Genomic DNA, 21,203 nt, shown 5'->3' on the forward strand with positions numbered 1-21,203 from the left:
TTGTACATTCTCTGCGTGCCTGAGTCCCCTGTGTCTTGGCATTGCCCAGTTTCTGCTAGTTGGACTACTCTGCAGGAGTCCTGTTGTTTGCACTAAGCTGGTTTTATGATTTTCCCGTGATGTTCGTGTTTGTACTGTTGGAAAGAGGATGACATGACCATCAGTAATTGAGGAAACTTGAGCAGTGGGGTATTGGTAAATGAGGGAGTGTATTTGAGGTTACTGATAGTCATTCCCTGTTTCACAGATAGATTCCATGGGAGTAAAGGGGCTGTTTACATTGCAGCTTCCTTCTGCTTTCTGTTCCTCCACTTTCTGTCCCATTTTTATCCATCTCACTTGCTAAGTGGTGATACGGGTAGTTCTCTTACAATGACCAGATTGTACACTAATCATAAAACCAGCTTAGTGAGAACAACAGGACTCCTGCAGAGTAATCCAGCTAGCAGAAATATGGCTTTTAACACCATTGGTGTATTTCTTGAGACAGTGTGACTCTCATTTGAGGCCTACCATGTCTGGAAAGACATGCCATGGATGTGAGTGTTTTGCGACCCAGTAAACTGAGTCATAGTCAATCAATACATCACACACCAGCTGCCCACTGAAGAGTAAAATTTCTAATGGTTCATGATCATGGCCAAGTTCACATTAACCCGCATGCAGCCATTGGGACCCTGTCCTCATGGGGAAGCCTGCAATCAATACCCATCTCTGTCAAGTAGGAATGAGATTCTACTATCATTTTGTATATGGAGAGTTTCAGTGATTAGCCTTATCACCAAACTGAATGGTTTTGCTTAGACCTCCAGCAGCAGCACAGACCTCGACAAAGAAAGAAGTAAAAGTGTTCAAAGCCAAATCACCAATTCAGCCACAAGCAATGCTGTCCTTAACCTGCTTTGGGATTGCAGGGTGGTGGTAGATTTTCAATGGCAGCCTCTTTAATGAAGTGAATGTATCTCAAACCTCAGTCCTCAGTGAAATGGAAATGAGGAAAATCGGCCCTGTAAACCTAGAAAACAGGAGCAGGAGCAGGCCATTCAGCCTTTTGAGCCTATTCCACCAATCACAGGTGATCATCCAACTCAATAACCTGCTCCCACTTTCTCACTATACTCTTTCAAAGTTTTGACTTCAACCGCTTTCTGTGCTGGAGAATTCCACAGGTTCACCACTGTCTAAGGTGAATGAAGTATCTCCTCATCTCATCCTAAATGGCCTACCCTGCATCCTTTCACTGTCCTAAAGGCACCCAATGGATATGGCCTGCTGCTCAAAGCTTTTCTCCTCCTCTGCCCTCTTCGAGCTCTGTTGCCTTGCCTTGTATGGCCTCTCCTCATTCTCCCATCTTTAAATCCACAGTTAATTTCAATTAAGGCTAGAAGCAACTCCTTTCAACCCAAGCTTTTTAAAGAAGGACTTCAGCACCAACCAGACCACTCTCAATCGATGTGCAAAACTTTGGAAAGCCATTGGAAAGCTTCAAGAACTTGCACAATTGTTACAGCTGGAGGGAATACCTCATCAATGAATCTATAAGTATTCAAATACTGGTTCGACCTCAATGGACATGTCCAGTTCCGCATTAAGACCTCCCATTGGTCAAAGGATTGAAAACCAGAGGGCAAAAGAAACAATGGCGATGAAATAATAACTTGTTCATAGGGGAGCTATTTAACATTGTATTCTGTTGTGCAAGACATTTATAAGATATAGGCTGAAGAAAAGCTTTCGAAAATAGCAGAGATGGCATCAAATCAGCTTTGAATACTGATTAACAGCATAATCTGTCTGCTCTGCACGTTTGCTGGCATTAATGCAAATATGCTGAATCTTTCACGATGATGAAATATACATTTCGGATGCCATTTTTGAGAACCATGATGTCACTTGGAATCTAAAAGGTAAGTGCTAAGAATTACAATTTCTCCCTCTTTGTTAAAGATTAAGATTTAAGAAATACAAGTAGAAAAGATATTTCTACTAAGTTCCATTTTATGCAACTTATACACTGACCAACAACAACATTTTATATTTGCAAAGTGTCTTTAATGCAAGTCACTTTACAGGAGCAATACAAAATAAAATTATGAAACTCAGCCACGTAGTGGATTATTACGTCAGATGGCCAAAGACCTGGTCAAAGCATCAGTTTTTATTTAAAAAGGGGGAGAGTGAGGTAAAGAGGCAGAAAGAAATAGGAAAGAAATTCCAGAGCTTGAGACCGAAGCAATTAAAAGCACAACCACCAACGGTAGAGCAATTTTGATAAGGAATGCACAACAGATTAGATTTAGAATATGATTGAGAAAATTATAGAGATAGGGAGGGATAAAACCATGGACAGATTTGTAAACAAGGACGAGAATTCTACAACGCTTGACCAGCAGCCAGTGAAAGCCAACAGTGGGATTTGCCGCGACTTAAGACCTGAGTAGCAGAGTTTTGAATTATCTTAAATTTACAGAGGATGTGGGAGATCAGCCAGGACAGCAATGGAATCTTCCAGTCTAGAGATAAGGAGGTACTGATGAGGGTTTCAATGGTTTTTCAGCAGAGACAGATGTACCACGTGTATTGTTATGGAGTTGGAAAAAGGCAGTCTTAGAGATGGCACAATTCTGAGGTTGGAAGCTCAGCCCAAGGGCAAATATGACATCCAGGTTGCAAACAGGCTGGCTTAACCTCAGACTAAGATGAAAAATCCTATTTTGTCACATTGGACAAAGGCAGAGGAAAAGGCAGCTCATCAAGCTTCATGGGCACAGACCTGGAAAGAAAAACATTCAGATAACATCATACCTAATACAAAAGGATTAGGTCAGACTCCGAGAATGTGCAACAAATCAACAGCAGTGACTGATTGTCATTTGCGACAACAATAGGAATGTTATTTCTTCATTGCAGACATTACTGAAGAGCTGCAAAAGAAAGGAAGAATCTATCTTTGAATAGCTTCTTCTGTAATGATCTTCTTCTGATGGATTTCCACTTAATGGGAAAATACAATGAGATAAAAAATACAAATGAGTTAAAATTTCAGTCAGGACCAAAGGTGTCATCAGACCTTGATCAGAATAATTAGTTAAAATTCAATCCCATCAACTTTGTGTGGATAACATCCCCATTCATCTGAAAATGCAGCTTAAAACTGGAAATGGTGGGATTGTGAGGGGACACTGGTGTCTAAGTTACCCAGTGAATTTTAACTACTTGCCTGCCATCTTTCTTCTACACCAACAGTATTACAATCTATCTGAAAATATCTATCTCTGACTGGACAGATATGATCTTACACTCTCGAGTCATCTGGCATTCAATTTGGTAAACAATGAATTCACTCTTATCCCACGTTCCTTTAACTGTTTAGATGCAGAGATAATGTAGATGTAAGCAAGTTATTTGGCCTTAGGCATAGAACTAGCAATTCTTATTCAAAATTAGCTTCAATCAGAACCACAAAAAAAAGAAAATAATATTCCCACAGAACAGTGCATATGAAGAGTAGATTCAGTTAAAGTCACTGAACACCTTTAACGGGCTCAGTCAGGAGTGAAAATACATAAATTTTATACAGCACTAGACTTTCTTGACACTTTACTCATGGTAGACTCATGGAGATGAAGTGGATTGCGTGGAGCCCATGATAAGACCAAATTAGACTTGGATTTGGAAAGATGGGTAAGGCCAGATTATAGTTTTCTTACACAAAAAAACAGAAAATGCTGGAGAAACTCAGCAGGTCTGGCAGCATCTGTGGAGACAAAAACAGAGTTATTCACTTCACAGATGCTACTAGATCTGCTGAGTTTTGCTAGCACTTCCTGATTATGTTTTAGATTTTCACAATCTCTGTCTTTTTACTGTTTTCTCATGCTCTTCAACCTATCTTATGTGAAAAATACCTTTGATTTCTAGTAATCAATAACTGCCTATTTACGTTGACATCTGTTGAACAATTTCTTTATGCAAGTGCTTAAGCAAAGCAACACAGGGGGTACTAATTGGAAAAGTAAAAGACATTATAGTAGCTGGCCCAGGATCAAAAGGCTGCTGATAAGTAAAAAGGAAACACTCAAAGCTGTGAGGACTCAATTATTTGACGTGCAACAGAGCCTCCACATCTCTTGTGTTCCCAAATGTGGCTGACCTGGCAAAGATGCAAGAATATTTTATTAAGATTTAATTTCCTTAATTTTTTAATGGGATCTGAGCATTGCTGGCAAGTCCAGTATTTGTTGTCCAACAGTAATCATACTTGAATAAACTGGCTTGCCAAACAATGTCAGAGGGCAGGTAAGACTCATCCACATTGATGTGGATCTAGAATCACAATAGAATGGCAAATTTCCTTCCCTAAAAAAGGAAACAATGAACCTGAAGAGCTTTTTTAAACAACAAATGGTGATAGTTTCATAGTCATCACTACCAAAATTAGCTTTCCAATTCTGGATATTGTTAACTGAAACTTTAAATTCCACCAGCTACCATGGTAGGGTTTGAACACACAGCTCTAGAGAATTAATGTGGGTGTCTAGGTTACCAGTGACATGATGACATACCACCATCTTCTCTCAAAATGTAGGAATGAAAATGGTATTACCAATTGAAGTTTAATATCTTTGAGATTGTAGAACCTCCAGCTAATTCATATTGTTCAGATGAAAATCTGTTTTAATCATAATCATCGTATTAAATCACAGATTACAATATTCCCAATCACTGAGTGAACAATTTTTCTGCTATTTAAACATATTTTGGTAAGTATTTCTGTTCACAGTGAGTGAGATGTTTGTTCTGAAGAATAGACATTTGTGTGATACTTCAGGGTATATATTTACGCTGGCTACTGGGATAATGCAAATGTTAGTGAATCAACAGCCCATTTGTCACTCATCTGAGGTAGTAAAAGAAAGAAAATGGAAAAGGATTTTGAGTAGAGTGTAAAAAAAGGGCTATTATCGACAATGTGCAACAGGTCAGAATGAAGTGATACTGGATGTCAGCGTTAAATTTTCCCAGATTCAAATTAAGTGTAACAGCTCCTCCAGAGGGGAGGTGAGATTGACAGCCCTTGACGTCAAGGCCACATTCGACCAAGTGTGGCATCAAGGAGCCTGAGCAGAACTGGAATCAATGGGTATCGGGGGCAAACTCTCCAGTGGTTGGAGACATACCTGACACATAGGAAAATGGTTGTGGTTGTTGGACGCCAATGAAGTCTGCTCCAGGACATCTCTGCAGGAGTTCCTCAGGATAGTGCCCTCAGCCCAAACATCTTCAACTGCTTCATCAATGACCTTCCCTCCCTCATAAGGTCAGAAGTGGGGATGTTCGCCAATGATTGCACAATGTTCAGCACCATTCGCGACTCCTCAGATACTGAAGCAGTCCATGTTCAAATGCAACAAGATCTGGTCAATATTCAGGCTTGGGTTGACAAGTGGCAAGTGATATTTGCGCCACACAAATGCTAGTCTATGACTATTACCAATAAGAGACAATCTAACCACTGCCCCTTGACATTCAATGGTGCTACTATCACTGAATCTCTCACTATTAACATCCTGGGAGTTATCATTGACCAGAAACTCAACTGAACTCACCACATAAACATAATGGCTACAAGAGCAGGTCAGAGGCTAGGAAAACTAACTCCTGAAAGGCACAAGTCAGGAGCGTGATGGAATAGTCCCCACTTGCCTGGATGAGTGCAGCCCCAACAACACTCAAGAAGCTTGACGCCATCCAGGTCAAAGCAGCCCGCTTGATTGGAACTACATCCACAAGCATTCACTCCCTCCACCACGATGCACAGTAGCAGCAGTGTGTACTATCTACAAGATGCACTGTAGAAATTCACCAAAGATCCTCAGACAGCATCTTCCAAACCCACAACCACTTCCATCTAGAAGGACAATGGCAGCAGATATATGAGAACACCACCACATTCAAGTTCCCCTCCAAGCCACCCATCACACTGACTTGGAAATATATTGCCATTCCTTCACTGTCACTGGGTCAAAATCCTGGAATTCCCTCCCTAGTATCATCGTGGGTCAACCCACAGCAGGTGGACTGCAGCGGTTCAAGAAGGCAGCTCACCACCACCTTCTCAAGGGCAACTAGGGATGGGCAATAAATGCTGGCCAGCCAGCGACACCCACATCCCACAAAATGAATAAGTTAAAAATTAATCAACCCAAGCAATTAAAATCAGTCCAATTCGTACTGAAGTACACCCACCAGTCGTTCTTCAGAACCTATCCAGGTGAGATTTAGTATCCATTATGCTGGCTCTATATTATATATCTATGGATATCGGAAACTGGATTCAGCCTTTAAATTTATGGTAAAAAGAAACTTTACAGCCAAAAGAAAGAGCATGTTTCATGGTCTCAATGCCAAGTGAAAAGGAGATTGTATTAATCTGCTGCGCCATCTAGAGGATTAATTTGATTTAGCACACTACATTCAATGAGAATTATTTTTCACCAATTTTAACCAATTTAGAAAAAAACACAAATTCATTCAGGGTGGGCTTGGGGAGTTTGGATACAGTACAGTTATTATGTAATGAAGCAGCCAAAGAACAACTTCATTGTAGATTTACCTATTCACCTCTTTACATTCCATAAGCCACAACACCAAAACACCCAAAATAAACTATAGTTATCATAGTTAAGTGAGATTTGGGGCAATTTAAAAAGCTGACTGGCTGTTAGGATTGGTAAGGCACTCTAAAAGTAAAGCATGGAGTCTATTAAAGGAGTGTCCCAGAAGAAGAACATAAATACTGAAAGCCATTGGATAGTTCCAGGAGGCTTCATCACTCTTTAAGAACCTTCATCAAAGGATAGTGGGTCAGAAACAAAGAACAGGGAGGATAAAAGCAAAGAACAGGAAGCTGCAAGCACCATGTGGGGGGTAGCAGCCCAGTGCAGAGCATGGTGGCAGCCAGTGGTTAGACCATGTGGAGGTCCACTGCGCTGGTTTGCTGCAGACAGCCCTTGGAGAGAGACTGTGATGTTTGTCTTTTTAACTTTGCTTCTTGTTTTTCTGACTTACGATTATAATGTGTATAGCTGTAGTGTAACTTTTTTTTCTTTATTTCTCCATTCTGTAACTAAGGTACTTAGATATTCTGTGCCTAAGATTGTGCCATGTGTTAGTGACATTGTTACACTGTAACTAATCTTGTAATTGAAGAAGCAGTACCTAGGTACCTTTATACTTAAGATAGTGGCATGAGTGACAGCTTACAAACTTTTCACTGTAATCATTTGAGTACATGTGACAATAAAGCTAATTCAATACAATTCAGTTTGATTCTATGTGGGCCTATAAGGACAGGGTGGTGGAGGAATCTTACAGCAGACACCTATAGACCACTACACTCTGCATCCCTCATTAGAAGGTGCTGAGATCATAGTAATTGTGTTTATCCATAACTCTGCTGCCTAACCCTAACCTGTGCCATATTCCATCCATTCAGCAGCCAGTGTTTGTTGATATACAGTGTCTCCCAGTCCAGTCAGGGAGCAGGGCGAGAGGGGGCCTGAGCAGAACCAGTGAAAGGGTGTCTGCTGGCATCAAATATGCATTAGAGCGCCAAGCACTCTCCAAGGTGAATTAGTTCATTTTTTTGCTGGTTCATTATTATGAATTCAATAGGGATAATGCTCTTAAAATTTAAAAATTACATTATTTGTCTCTGACAAAGAAAGGTGTATTACAAGGATTCAGTCACCAGCCTTGATGTCCTGGCTGAACCGTAGGCAACAATTCTAGGAATGGCACTTACTTTAGGACTGCTGACTCTAGACAGCTAGGGCTGCTCATAAGCATAGGGTCTGGTTATGGAGTCTCATATATAAAAAGAGCAAGGAGATAGTGGAATGAAGCTGGTGAGTGAGATCAGAGACCTAGATAGAAAGAGAACATTAAATGGAGCATAATCATCTCTCCTTCTGGGGTCAAGTTAGAATTACCCTTCCCTCTGTGTAAAGGGGTAACTTTCAGATTGACAGAGTGCAGCAAAAGATGTGGTGATTGTGAGAGAGAGTACTGAGTGAGCATAAGAGAATGAAGGTGACTGAGCTGGTGCATGAGTGAGTGAATAAGTGTGAAAATGTGAATGTGTGCAAAGGTGAAAATGAAGCTTTGTGTGAGTCTGAACGTACATGAGTAAGTGTGTGTACATATGTGAGCAGGAGGTTAAGGGGCAGTTGTTGAGTGATGATGAGTCAATCCTGGGTAGATGCAACAGCCCAGCGTGGACTCAATGTCAGCTCTCACCTTCTTATTTCCCTTATGCACCCTCCACCAATCATGGTCAAGCTTTAGAAAAAGGTGAAATTCCGTTCTTACAAACAAAGTGACATAGCACATATGTTTACATCACAGTGAATCATGAAATATCTGAACTGTCAGACAGCTCAAATGTCAAATACCATTGGTGTTTCAAATCTTTTCTGTCAAATTCTGATATTTGCTCTCTTGATATTTTGTTAACTATTTCTCATTGCCTATAAGAAACATGACTTTTCAAGTTATGCACAACAGAATAGTGAGTATTATTTAGAAACAGTAGGAACTGCTGATGCTGGAGTCTGAGATAACAAGGTGTGGAGCTGGATGAACACAGCAGGCCAGGCAGCATCAGAGGAGCTGGAAAGCTGATGTTTTGGGTCTGGACCCTTCTTCAGAAGTGTGAGTGTGACTTCAGAGTGAGTATTATTTAGTATCTTTTCAGTGTGTCACAAATTAACTGGGAAGTATGCGCCAATAATCATACCCCACGATACAAGAAGTTGTCACAAAATCTACAACTGTCTAAAATCTCGATGAGATGACCAAACTGAGAAAGTAAAGTTCACTACTATACAGCTTAAACAATATTGAACACCCCCAAATCCACACGAACATGATTAAAACAGATAAAAGACACACAGCTTCACACTTAGGGCAGAATGCTCTAAGGGCCTGAGTGACATGGGCAATGGTGGGATATATGGTATAATAGGGTGAGATGTTCAGTGAGGCCTACCTTGACCTTGAGATCATCTCATTCATGTTTTATAATTTCCTCAAGCATCGTCATAAGATTCTTACTGGACAGCAGCAAGTTTCTAATTGATGCTCATCATTGTTTGTTACATGCCTTGTTATGTGAGTGGTGGGATTGAATAAGCAGGTGAGTGAGAGTGAGTGGGTGAATGTGTGGTTGAGGGTGAGTGAGACTGTACCAGACACATGGCCATCCTTCCCTTTCATATCCACCTCCTCCCCTCACAAAAACCTATCCACAAAGTAGGCTTTGAGAGGAGGAAACCCAAAGTTGAAAGGCAACTTGATTCTGACTCCAAGTTTGTGAAAATTTCACAAAGGCCAGCTCAAAATGTGCCAAATCAGGGGTGAACCAAAGTCAGCGTTAGTTAAACCCAACTCCTTAACACAGCACGGTCTCCCTCTCTAGTGATCAGGACTTGGGCCTTGATTTTTTTCTCTATTCCCTAAATGAAAAGACAAAAAGAAAAATATTTTTTCATTGGCCCTAGAGCTAGCACTTTGTAAGAATCATTTTTTGTCAAAAATTCATTTAAATAGTCAATTTATTGATTTCGAATTTAGTTTACTGAAATTTGTATTTAATGTTGAGGCAAATGTTATCTTTATAAAATTTGCTCACTGGCACCCTGAAGGGGAAAGAAATTTAAATGTGCCCTCCAGCCCCATACACAAAGGTTAGATAAATTTGGTGCAGAGTGACTCATCAAAATTATTGAGTCGTATCTTTCCTTTTTGTAAGCTTTTTTTGCTTCCTTCTAACTATGCATTCACTTGCAAAGTGTTTAACTTCTTGTGATTATAACATTGCTTTCCCCATGCTAGGCATGTTTTCCCTTCTTTTATGTGGTGCCCTCTATTAGATTTAAATCTTGTTCTCTAGCCTTGATCTTTCTGCTGGCTTTTCTGCAAACATTTATTACTTTTTTCCAATATGTTGTACTCATTTAGCCTGGAATGTCTCTCAGTATTCTCTAGCTGATGATTGACAACCTCAGTTTCTGGAAATGTCAATAGTTTTCCTGAGAAAATGTTTCTCCTCTCTTAGTAAATGGGATCTCATGGCAGGATCCCTTATGCCTAAGGCAATCCCATCACAGATGAGATCATCTTTCAGTTGATCAAACTCTCAGGATTCTGCTGGATGTATCACTTTGGTCACATACTGATTAACAGCTTTCTTATCCCCTTGAGTTCTAATGTTTAACTAATACTGCTCATAAATCACATTAATACGGGATTCAAAGCATGTCTTCAAAAGCTGCAACATCTCTTCTGTCAAGTTTTTCTGCTTCCATGTGAGATCTAGGTTGCAATAGACCTTGTGGCTCCCTTTGCCCAGCAGAGATAGTACCTGGAGCTTCTGACAGGGACATTACTCACAATGCCACAATACCATATTGTGTTATATCTTTTACAAATGACTCTTTATTCTCTTATAGCTACATTTTACAACCATAAAATCACCTCAATATTATTCAAATATACAAACTATAAGGCAGAATTCTTCTATAAGAAGATCACCACGGACTTCTGGCTCTGTAATTTTTAGTTCTATTTTTAATTCCTTAAAATACTTTCTTTTACGAAAGTAACCCTATATATAATTTTGAAAACAAAAATTGAGAGAGATTAGAGGTTGAGAAACATTTTATAATTCAATTTGAAATAACAACCGTAAACTGTTGAGCTCAAAAAGCTCGTAAGGCCTATTACCCCATTCCCAAAGTGATGCAAATGACATGCAACATGCTGCCTGCTCACTTCCATGTTGGTGGAATGGATACTAGTGTGAAATGCACTGATGCACATTCAGCAGCAGGTGTAAATTCATACAAGGCTAGTATTTGGGAGTAATTCAGGAGACGCAGCAAAAATTCATCCCTAGGAAAAGGAAGCATGGTACAGGGAGGATGAGGCAACCATGGCTGACTAAAGAAGTCAGGGATAGCATAAAAGCAAAAGAGAAAGCATATAATGTGGCAAAGGGCAGTGGGAAACCAGAGGACTGGGAAGCTTACAAAGACCAAAACAGGGCAACAAAACAAGAAATAAGCAGGGAGAAGATTAAATATGAGGGTAAGCTAGCCAGTAATATAAATGAAGACTGTAAGAGTTTCTTTAGCTATATAAAGGGCAAAAGAGAGGCAAAAGTGGACATTGGACCACTGGAAATTGACAGTGGAGAGATCGTAGTGGGGAACAAGGAAATGGCTGAGGAACTGAATAATTACCTCACGTCAGTCTTTACAGTGGAAGACACGAGTAATCTCCCAAAAGTTCAAGAGAGTCGGGGGCAGAACTGAGTATAGCAGCCATCACCAAAGAAAAGGTGCTAATAAAAGATTGGCCTGAAGGTGGATAAATCACCTGGACCAGATGGGCTACACCTCAGAGTTCTAAAGGAGACAGCTGAAGAGATAGTGGAAGCATTAGTGGTGATCTTTCAGGAATGGCTAGAGTCAGGGAGGGTCCCAGAGGACTGGAAAATCGCCAACGTGACACTCCTATTTAAAAAGGGAGTAAGGCAAAAGACTGAAAATTACAGGCCAATTAGCCTAACCTGGGTCGTGGGTAAGATTTTGGAGTCCATTATGAAGGATGAGATTTCTGAATATTTGGAAGTGTATGGTAAAATAGGGCAAAGTCAGCACGGCTTCATCAAGGGGAGATCATGCCTGACAAATTTGCTAGAATTCTTTGAAGGAAGTAACGAGCAGGGTAGACCAAGGAGAGCCAATGGATGTTATCTACCTGGACTTCAAAAAGGCCTTTGATAAGGTTCCACACAGGAGGCTGCTGAGTAAGATAAGGGCCCATGGTGTTAGAGGCAAGATGCTAGCATGGATAGAAGATTGACTGTCTGGCAGAAAGCAAAGCGTGGGGATAAAAGGATCTTTCTCAGGATGGCAGCCAGTGACAAATGGTGTTCCACAAGGGTCAGTGTTGGGAACACAACTTTTCAGTTTATACATAAATGATCTAGATGAAGGAACTGTGGGCATTCTGGCTAAGTTTGCAGATGATACAAAGATAGGTGGAGGTACAGGTAGTATTGAGGAGGTAGGGAGGCTGCAGAAGGATTTGGACAGGTTAGGAGAGTGGGCAAAGAAGTGGCAGATAGTGTACAATGTGGGAAAGTATGAGGTCATGCACTATGGTAAGAAGAATAAAAGCATGGACTATTTTCTAAATGGGGAGGAAATTCAGAAGTCTGAAGTGCAAAGAGACTTGGAAGTTCAAGTCCAGGATTCTCTGAAGGTAAACTTGCAGGTTGAGTCAGTAGTCAGGAAGGCAAATGCAATGTTGGCATTTATTTTGAGAGGACTTGAATATAAAAACAAGGATGTACTACTGAGGCTTTATAGGGCTCTGGTCAGGCCACATTTGGAGTATTGTGCGCAGTTTTGGGCCCCATATCTCAGAAAGGATGTACTGGCCCTGGAGCGGGTTCAGAGGAGGTTCACGAGAATGGTGCCAGGAATGGAAAGCTTAACATATGAGGAACGCTTAAGGACTCTGGGACTGTACTCATTGGAGTTTAGAAGGATGAGTTTAGAAAGTTTTAAACTTACATAATACTGAATGGCCTGGACAGAGTGGATGTTGGGAAGATGCTTCCATTGGTAGGAGAGACTAAGACCCGAGGGCACAGCGTAAGAGTAAAGGGAAGACCTTTTAGAACGGAGATAAGGAGAAACTTCTTTAGCCAGAGAGTGGTGAATCTATGGAATTCACTGCTACAGAAGGCTGTGGAGGCCAGCTCATTGAGTACATTTAAGACTGAGATAGATAGGTTCTTGATTATCAAGGGGATCAAGGGTTACGGGGAGAAAGTGCGAGAATGGGGTTTGATTGAATGGGCCATGATTGAATGGCGGAGCAGACTCGATGGGCCGAATGGCCTAATTTTTGCTCCTATGTCCTATGGTCTTATCTAGTTAAAGCTTGCCCGTACATAAGGCCAGATAATGCCTCTTATAGGGGGATGTGTCTGCAACCTGCAACAGTTCATTCAACCAGCTAGCAGTTAGATTAGAAGCAGGAAAAAATTGAGTAGTGGATCAGAGAAATGGCTTCTAGGTTCCCCAGTGCAGCACAGGAGTCTTAGTGCAGGAGACAGAGAAGGGCAAGGAGATAATTTATCATCGTAGATTGGGGGACAGACAGCTATGGAGATCAGTATCAGAACTCTGACTCCCAAGTACTGGATACAGTATAGAAAGATGTTTGAGAGGCTTGCACCAGTGGTCCCAGTCAGTGCATTCATCTTCAAATGCTATATCCTACTAATTCAATCCCAAGGGCACAGCGTCGTTAATGCATGACTCACCCAACAATCTCCAGTAGACAGGACACAGGCATAACATTCAGATGCTCTACCTCACCCCACTTGTTTATATTGTTGCAAATCTCGTAGTCACATCTTGGAGATTCCACCTACATCAGGCTGTGGCAGGTACACACACACACACACACACACACGGACACACACACACAATGTACCTTCTCCAGACCCATTTCACCCCTGCCCTACCGTCTGCTTTGGCATACAAGCTGCAGATTGTGTGACCATGCACCTCTTTCTTTCCACTCCTCCCACAACCCTCCCCTTGTGCCTTTATACTTTTCGATACCTGATTTAAAATCTGCTGCCTAGCCATGGGTCCTTCAGGAATCATGAAAGTTCAGAGGAGTGTAGAAAATCTGGGGAGAATGCAAGAAAGCAATTGGGAGACCAAAGAGGGTGCATGAAATAAAACTAGTAGGCAAGATTAGGGAGAGTCCCAACGTATTCTACAAGTACATGAAGAGGAAGAGAATAACCAGGGAAAGAGTCAAGCCTGTTAGCGACCAATCAGCACATGAAGCTGGAGGACTTTGGTAGAGTGTTATATGAGTACTCCACATATGTCTCTACAAAGGAGAAGGAGGATGCAAGTACAGAATTCAAGGAGATAGACTGTGAGGTTTTTGAGCAGATTGAAATAAGAAGCGAAAAGATGTTGGAAGTTTAGGCAGATTTCAAAAAATTGGATAAATGCCCTGTTCCAGGTGAGTTGTATCCCAGGCTGCAGTTAGAGACAGAAATTACAGGGATCCAGACCCAAATTTTCAAGTCATCTTTGGGCACAGGGAAGAGCCAGAGGACAGCTAATGTGGTTACCACTACACTATAGGATGGATGTGATTGCACAGGAGTGGGTGCAAAGGAGATTCACCAGGATATTACCTGGGATGGAGCATTTCATGTATGAAGCAACGCTGGATAGGCTCAGGTTGTTTTCTTTAGAGCAGAGAAACTTGAGGGGGAACACCTGATGAGTGCAAGATTATGAGGGGCATGGACAGGGTGAAAAGAAAGGCAGCTGTTTCCATTAGTCAAAGGGTCAATAACAAGGGGTCATTATTTTAAAGTGAAAGGCAGGAGGTTTACAGGAGCCTTGGAGAAAAACATTTTCATCCACAGGATTGTGGGAGTCTGGAATGCTTTGAATGGGACAATAGTTGGGTGGGAAACCTCACAACCTTTGAAAAGATACATGATGAGCACTTGAAATGTCATAACATTCAAGGTTATGGGCCTAGGGCAGGCAAGTGGGACTCGTGTAGGTCGTAGTATAATTTTGGTGGTACAGACTCAATGGGCTGAAAGTCCTCTTCTGCCCGGTCTGATTTTATGCTTCTAAGAGAACAGAATCACAAGCACTGTCACTTGATTTGTCTCTTGCAATCGCCAGCTCACACATTGGCACTACACATACTTCGGAGGGTGGAATCTGGATGTGGTGAGTTACCGGGTACAAGTACACTGATGCCAGACAAACAGGCTTAATAGCTCACAGATCACTCACTGGGTGGGGGTGGGCTAGAAGGTGAGGCATGTAGGGGCTGGGCCATTTTAAGTTCACCGACAAGTTCTGCTGCTGAGGAATGGACTGAAATGAAGACCTCAATGGGGTAATGTAAAGGAAAAGGCTGATGGCCGTGCAAACTGCACTGCCTTGTGCATTGGCAGAAGCTGTCAGAGAACCGATGGTCACTGTTAAGCTGCATGGAGGAGTTAGGCACTTACCTGCTTTGGATGTACTGGAGGAGAAATTGGGGTTGACAGTCACCTTGACAGCAACTGGCAGCAGATCGTCTCACTGCTCTGGGGTGACAGCGACACAGCTCAGACACCACCCTCTTTGGTGAAGTGTAGCCACTGGCAGACACTGCTCCTGGCTGAGGTCTAAGTAGGAGCTGTGTCATCATGCTGAGAGCCTTCCCCCACTGTGTAAGAAGCAATTCCTTGCTCCTCTGCACCATCTCCCTCTGTTACCACAGCTTAAAACAACAACAAATATAACACCCAGGTTCGAGACCAACCGTGCACCCAGGGGCTTTTCAAAAGTGCCCCAGCCCTTTGAAAACCCCCTGGACTGTTATTTCAATTACAGAATCTCATACCACAACTCCAACAATCCAGTGCTGCCTCTAACTCTACCGCAGCATGTGAGGAGACAAAAAGCATCTCACCTGCTGATTCAAAAGTAAATAACACAAGGTGAAAAAAAAACACAATTCTAAAATTAATCTTTTCTGATGAAGGGTCTAGGCCCGAAACGTCAGCCTCTCTGCTCCTATGATGCTGCTTGGCCTGCTGTGTTCATCCAGCCCTGCACCTTGTTGTCTCGGATTCTCCAGCATCTGCAGTTCCTACTATCTCTAAAATTAATCTAGTTGTTTTCGATACAGAGACAGGAAGCTGTGTTAAATGGTGTGCCTGTCACATCCACAAGGAACAACAGATTGGGTAATTTCATGTCTGAACATTTCCAGACTCAATATCGAGTTCAATAATTTTAGGGCCTAAACTTTCCCATGTCCTAGCCCCCTACCCAACACACCAGGCCTTGTTATCGCATAGCCTGCCATTACACACTGCCTATTGTCGGTCACTAACAGTCCCCATTAACAGCTTTTCACCCCCCCTAGCCAGATCATTATCAGCTCCTTTGTCTATCCCACTACTCTTCTCTCTCTTTGGGATCTATCCTATCGTTACTCCCTACCCCATCCCCCTCCCTATTTTCTGCACATCAACTGACATTTTCCCAGCTACCATCAGTTCTGAGGAGGGTCGCTGAACCCGAAACGTTAACTCTTTTTTTTCTTCACAGATGCTGCCAGACCTGCTGAGCTTTTCCAGCAACTTCTGTTTTTCTTTCCAATACATATCTGGAAGAAAATGGTCTAAAACTAAGTGAGATAAAATTAAAAACTCCTGCACAAAATGATCCATATAATGCTCCAGGAGCCATTTGTTGAGTTGTGTGTATGTTTATGTGACAGCATCAACAGAAATGACAAGATTCAAAAAGCTATCAAATCAGACTAAATACATTGGCTGACATCACAACCTGCCCAGCTTACATGCCTCCAGGACTCACACAGAATGCCCATGATTCACCCGCTGTAACCTGGCAATTAGGGTGAGCCCTGCCAGAACTCATCAGGAGTAGACCCACGTCAGATTTACTCTCCATGTGCCAAAACCTGTGGTGCAACTGATCTTATTCTGGAGCCCTTTAAAATTTTCGTGGCAAATCCTTTGACATTATCAGAATTCATTGAGTGTGTTATAGAGTCATAGAGATATACAGCACAGAAACAGACGCTTTGGTCAAATTGTCCATGCCGACCGGATATCCTAAATAAATCTAGTCCTATTTGCCAGCATTTGGTCCATATGCCTCTAAACCCTTCCTATTCATATACCCATCCCGATGCCTTTTAAATGTTGTAATTGTACCAGCCTCCACCACTCCATCTGGCCAATCATTCCATACATGCACCACCCTCTGTGAGAAAAAGTTGCTCCTGAGGACCCTTTTCTATCTTTCCCCTCTCACCTTCAACCTATCCCCCCTAGTTTTGGATTACCCCACGCCAGGGTAAAGACCTTGGCTATTCACCCTATCTGTGCCCCTCATGATTTTATAAACCTCTATAAGGTCATCCCACACCCCTGCTGCCCCCACCCTCCGATGTTCCAGGGAAAAAAAAACCCAGCCTATTTAGCCTCTCCCTATAGCTCAAACTCTCCAATCCTGGCAACATCCTCATAAATCTTTTCTGAACCCTTTCTAGTTTCACAACGTCCTTCCTATAGGAGGGAGACCATAATCGCATGCCATACCCCAAAAGTGGCCGTGAATGTTGTGACTTGCATTAATCATCCTGATTCCATACAGTCACAAAAGTCAGTTGTAAACCGTAATAATCTCCTTATAGTTCTTGTTGCGTAATGTCTCACAGCTAGCACGCAGTATACCACAAAAGAGACATGCTCGAGAATCAGCACCATATCGTAGCAACTGACTTGCTGATATAAAAGTCTCAAGCTTCATCTTACTGGAGCCACTTGCAGTGTGACATGTTGAGGGAAGTTTGCTGTAGTTTGTTCAGTACCAGCCCAGTGAATTGCGCAGTACTAGCCCAGACATGGCAATGCTTGTATTATATATGTAGATGTCTAGACCTGTTATAAATGTCTACTAATTCTTGCAGTACTCTGTTCCCTGCAGAGTTCTTAGGTTACAGAAACTAATATAAACCTTCTGCCTTATTAGATACAAATCTTGCTGAAGACCAAGTGTCCATCACTGCACCTATAGCAGTTAGTGAGGGCAGATCAGGTCATGGCTGATCAAACTGACCTGATATATTTTTTTAAATGTACAAATATCCAGATGTACTCTTGTCTAATCCTGCTGTCTTCTTTTCATCAGCCTTATTAGATTCAATATTTCTTAATTGGATTTTGTTTGAACAACTGATATTCCGCTAAATTTAATAAAGCGGAAGCTTTCTGTCTTTAGAACACTTCCCCAATAAAAAGAAATAATATTGAGCATATTATTCAATGTTAGTTTCCACATAAGGATACAATCAATACATTTTTATAGCAGTTTCCATTTCTAATTTTTTTTAATATTAAAGGCTAATAAGATTGTCCAAATTGCTTAGCATGTGGGCCAGAGCTGAATAATACAATCATCTTTTAATGATGTCTTTCATTATAAAGGGATCTTTAACCAGGTTAATTCTGAGGTACTTTTTAAAAATTGTGAACCATGGATTTATGAAGTTTTATAAGTTTGTTAAGGTAAAAATACAAAGCAGACGTTGAAAGAATCTGGAACTGAATTATTAGAAAATATGGTCCTAATTTAAACCCAGACCACTTCTCAGCAGATGAGAAGAAGGAATTTTAATCTGAGGCATAAGCCTCAGATCCAGGAGCCAAACAAATGTGATCCATTGCCTCCCATGCTCCTCCACACCCTGATTTCCCATCTCATTCCTGCATGAAGCCCAAGAGATCGTGATGCATTCTTTTACGTGCTCACTACCACCTTCTCATGGGCAGTTAGGGTTAGATTCTAACTGCTGGCCTAACCAGCGACACCCACAACTCATGACTTAATCTCAAAAACAACGCTCCAACACAGTACTGGAGCTGCTGTGAGCACAATGCTCCATCATCGGTGTTGTTTAGCACGTTCATTGCTCTTCAGTTATAGGCCCATGTAGTAATGAGTCATATTTGTTGTGGGAATGAAGATGGGTTTCACTTGCAAGATGCTATTTGTGATCCATGCCTCTTTGAGAAAGGAAGAGTCAGCCACGTTGTTGCTAGACAGGAATCATGTATTTGTCAGACCACAACTATATTTGGACAGATAGACTGAGCGAAGCAATTCCACAACCCACAGGTCAGATCGAAATTCTACAGCCCTGACACATCCAGTCATGAATGATGGTAGACAGTTAAACAACGAACGGGAGGATGAGGAGGGCCCCCAAATATTGATAGCACATTAGGTACAAAAACAAAGGAAAACCATTTGCATCCATCTTTAGCCAGAAGTGTCAATTGGATGATCCATTGTGGCCTTCTCCTAAAGTTGCCAGCATCACAAATGCCAGCCTTCAGCCAATTTGATTCACTCCATATGTTATCAAGAAATGGTTAAAGGTGGTAGATATTGCAAAGGTTTGGGGCCCTAACAACATCTCAGCAATAGTACTGAAAGCTTGATGTTCAATACGCATTGGTTTAATACAGTGCAAATGAAATCTGAACACCAGAGGTTGACATACATTAATTGGAACATCTCTTGGCAAGTATTAATGTAACTTTCTCAGTTTTCTTCAGTCAAAGATACTAACTCAGGATTTTGACTTACTTCACTGTACATGTACAACTTTTCAGCAACCATAACTTTCAGATTCTCCAATTCAAACATCCAACTTATATAAACACCCCCACTAATACAACCATAATATCACATTTCTAATGCTGCAACAAAATAACAGTAAGGTGACATATTATAATTTACAGGACAAATAGTCTAACAGTGGGAGTAACAATGGGTGCCATGCTTTATGAAGTACATGAAAGTTTTGGATAACATGCAGCAAAGTATTACTCAAATGGTTCTGGAGATAAGGGAATACTATGTGGACAGACTGGAGAAGCTGGAGTTATTTTCCTTACAGCACTAAGTGGTGAAGTAACAAGGTGTATAAAATAATGAAGTGTTTAGACAGAGTGAATAAAAATAGAGAGTTTCTAAGGGCTGAAGGGTCAATAAATAGAGGGCTCAATTTAAAAGGAAAGCAGCAAAAGAAATAGGCATGACATAAGCAAAAGAATTGTTTCAGTACAGAAGGAAACCATTCAGCTCGTCAGGAGCAATGCACTTAGTGGAATTCCCCTACATTGTCCCTATAACCCTAACTATTCATCCTTTTCAGCTAACATTCTCATCACCTTTTGAAACTTTTGGTTGCCTTCACCACACTCTCAGGCATTGCATTCCATACCTTAATCACTTGCTGCATGAAAACTTTTGAGGAAAAGCTTCTTAAAGTGCACATTTGTAGAATTTGGAATGCGGTGCCTGATATAAAGGTAGTTACAGATTTGATAGCAACATTCAAAAGGGTAATTTTTGAATGAAGAAATTTGCAAGGTTACAGGGAAAGACCAGGAAAGTGAAATTAGCCAAATTACTCTTTAAAAAAGATGACACTGTCACAATGGGTCAAAACAGCCATAATCTGTGTTATAACATCCAATGATTCTATACTACCACTTAGAGTAACAATATTCTTTATATTCATAAGACTACAATTATTTGCTGTTAAATGTATCCAGTATAATGCTGTGTTCATTTATTTATGCACGGAGAATATTTATTTCTGGTTAACATTCTGAACTGACAACCATATCACACAACCAGTACATTGCGCCAAAGATTCTCAAAGTACAATCATTGCACCAAATTAATTTTAAATCTTCTACAATATAAGCAAATACTATGCTATAAAATCTGCAAAAACAGTAATCTCACTGATATATTACCATTATATTAGTCTAAATATTAAAAAAAATCATTTGCCTACATTCCAATATCAGATGTTAGTTTTACATTTGTACTGAGTATTAAAACGGAAAACAACTTCCATTAAAGGATACTCTAAATATCCCCAGGGGATTCACTAAGTAACAGAAGAGAAATAATCAGTGAACCAAAGAAAATGAGGGGGTACAGATGTAATTAAAAGGTTGATCAGAAAAGCAGCTGCAAGTATGGTACTTAGGTTGGGAGAGAGTTCAAGAGGTGAGGTTTTAATGGAGAGAATTCCAGACCTTGGATTTGGTTGACTGAAAACTGTTAGTTGTGATAGTGTGAAGGAAGATGGGAATACACAAGAAGAAGGTACAATAAAGTGATTCTTGGCCAGTTTCTATGTTTTTGTTGCACTTACCACTGTTGGTGCATTTACTACTGACAGGTTATAACCGTACAAAAACGATGAGCCAAGAGCTCCAACCAATGAAGCAACCACAAGATGGCATGTCAATCTCTGGGGAGAGAAAATATCCTGTTAAAACATCTTCCGTGTTTTAACAGCCTCTAATTGTTTTAAGTTTCCAAATAGATTTTAAAGTTATTATATTTATGCATTAGTTGTTATTAAATTTCTATTCACTAAATATAAATACATACTTACACATCATACTCTGATAAACAGTACTTATCTGGAATCTATGTTTCAATATTATCTACAAA

At 40.9% G+C, this 21,203-nt stretch overlaps 1 protein-coding gene across 1 annotated transcript in view; it reads right to left on the reverse strand.

The window, feature by feature from the left end:
* The window catches only part of slc2a9l2 (solute carrier family 2 member 9, like 2), a 399,659-nt gene that overhangs the window by 370,069 nt on the left and 8,387 nt on the right, over window positions 1-21,203 (reverse strand). Inside the window, exon 3 of the mRNA XM_048606361.1 lies at window positions 20,899-20,997. Coding sequence (XP_048462318.1) covers window positions 20,899-20,997 — 99 coding nt within the window. The remainder of the gene's footprint in view (window positions 1-20,898; window positions 20,998-21,203) is intronic.

The sequence above is a fragment of the Rhincodon typus genome, chromosome 1 (assembly GCF_021869965.1).
Source record: "Rhincodon typus isolate 14 chromosome 1, sRhiTyp1.1, whole genome shotgun sequence".
Lineage (NCBI taxonomy): Eukaryota > Metazoa > Chordata > Chondrichthyes > Orectolobiformes > Rhincodontidae > Rhincodon > Rhincodon typus.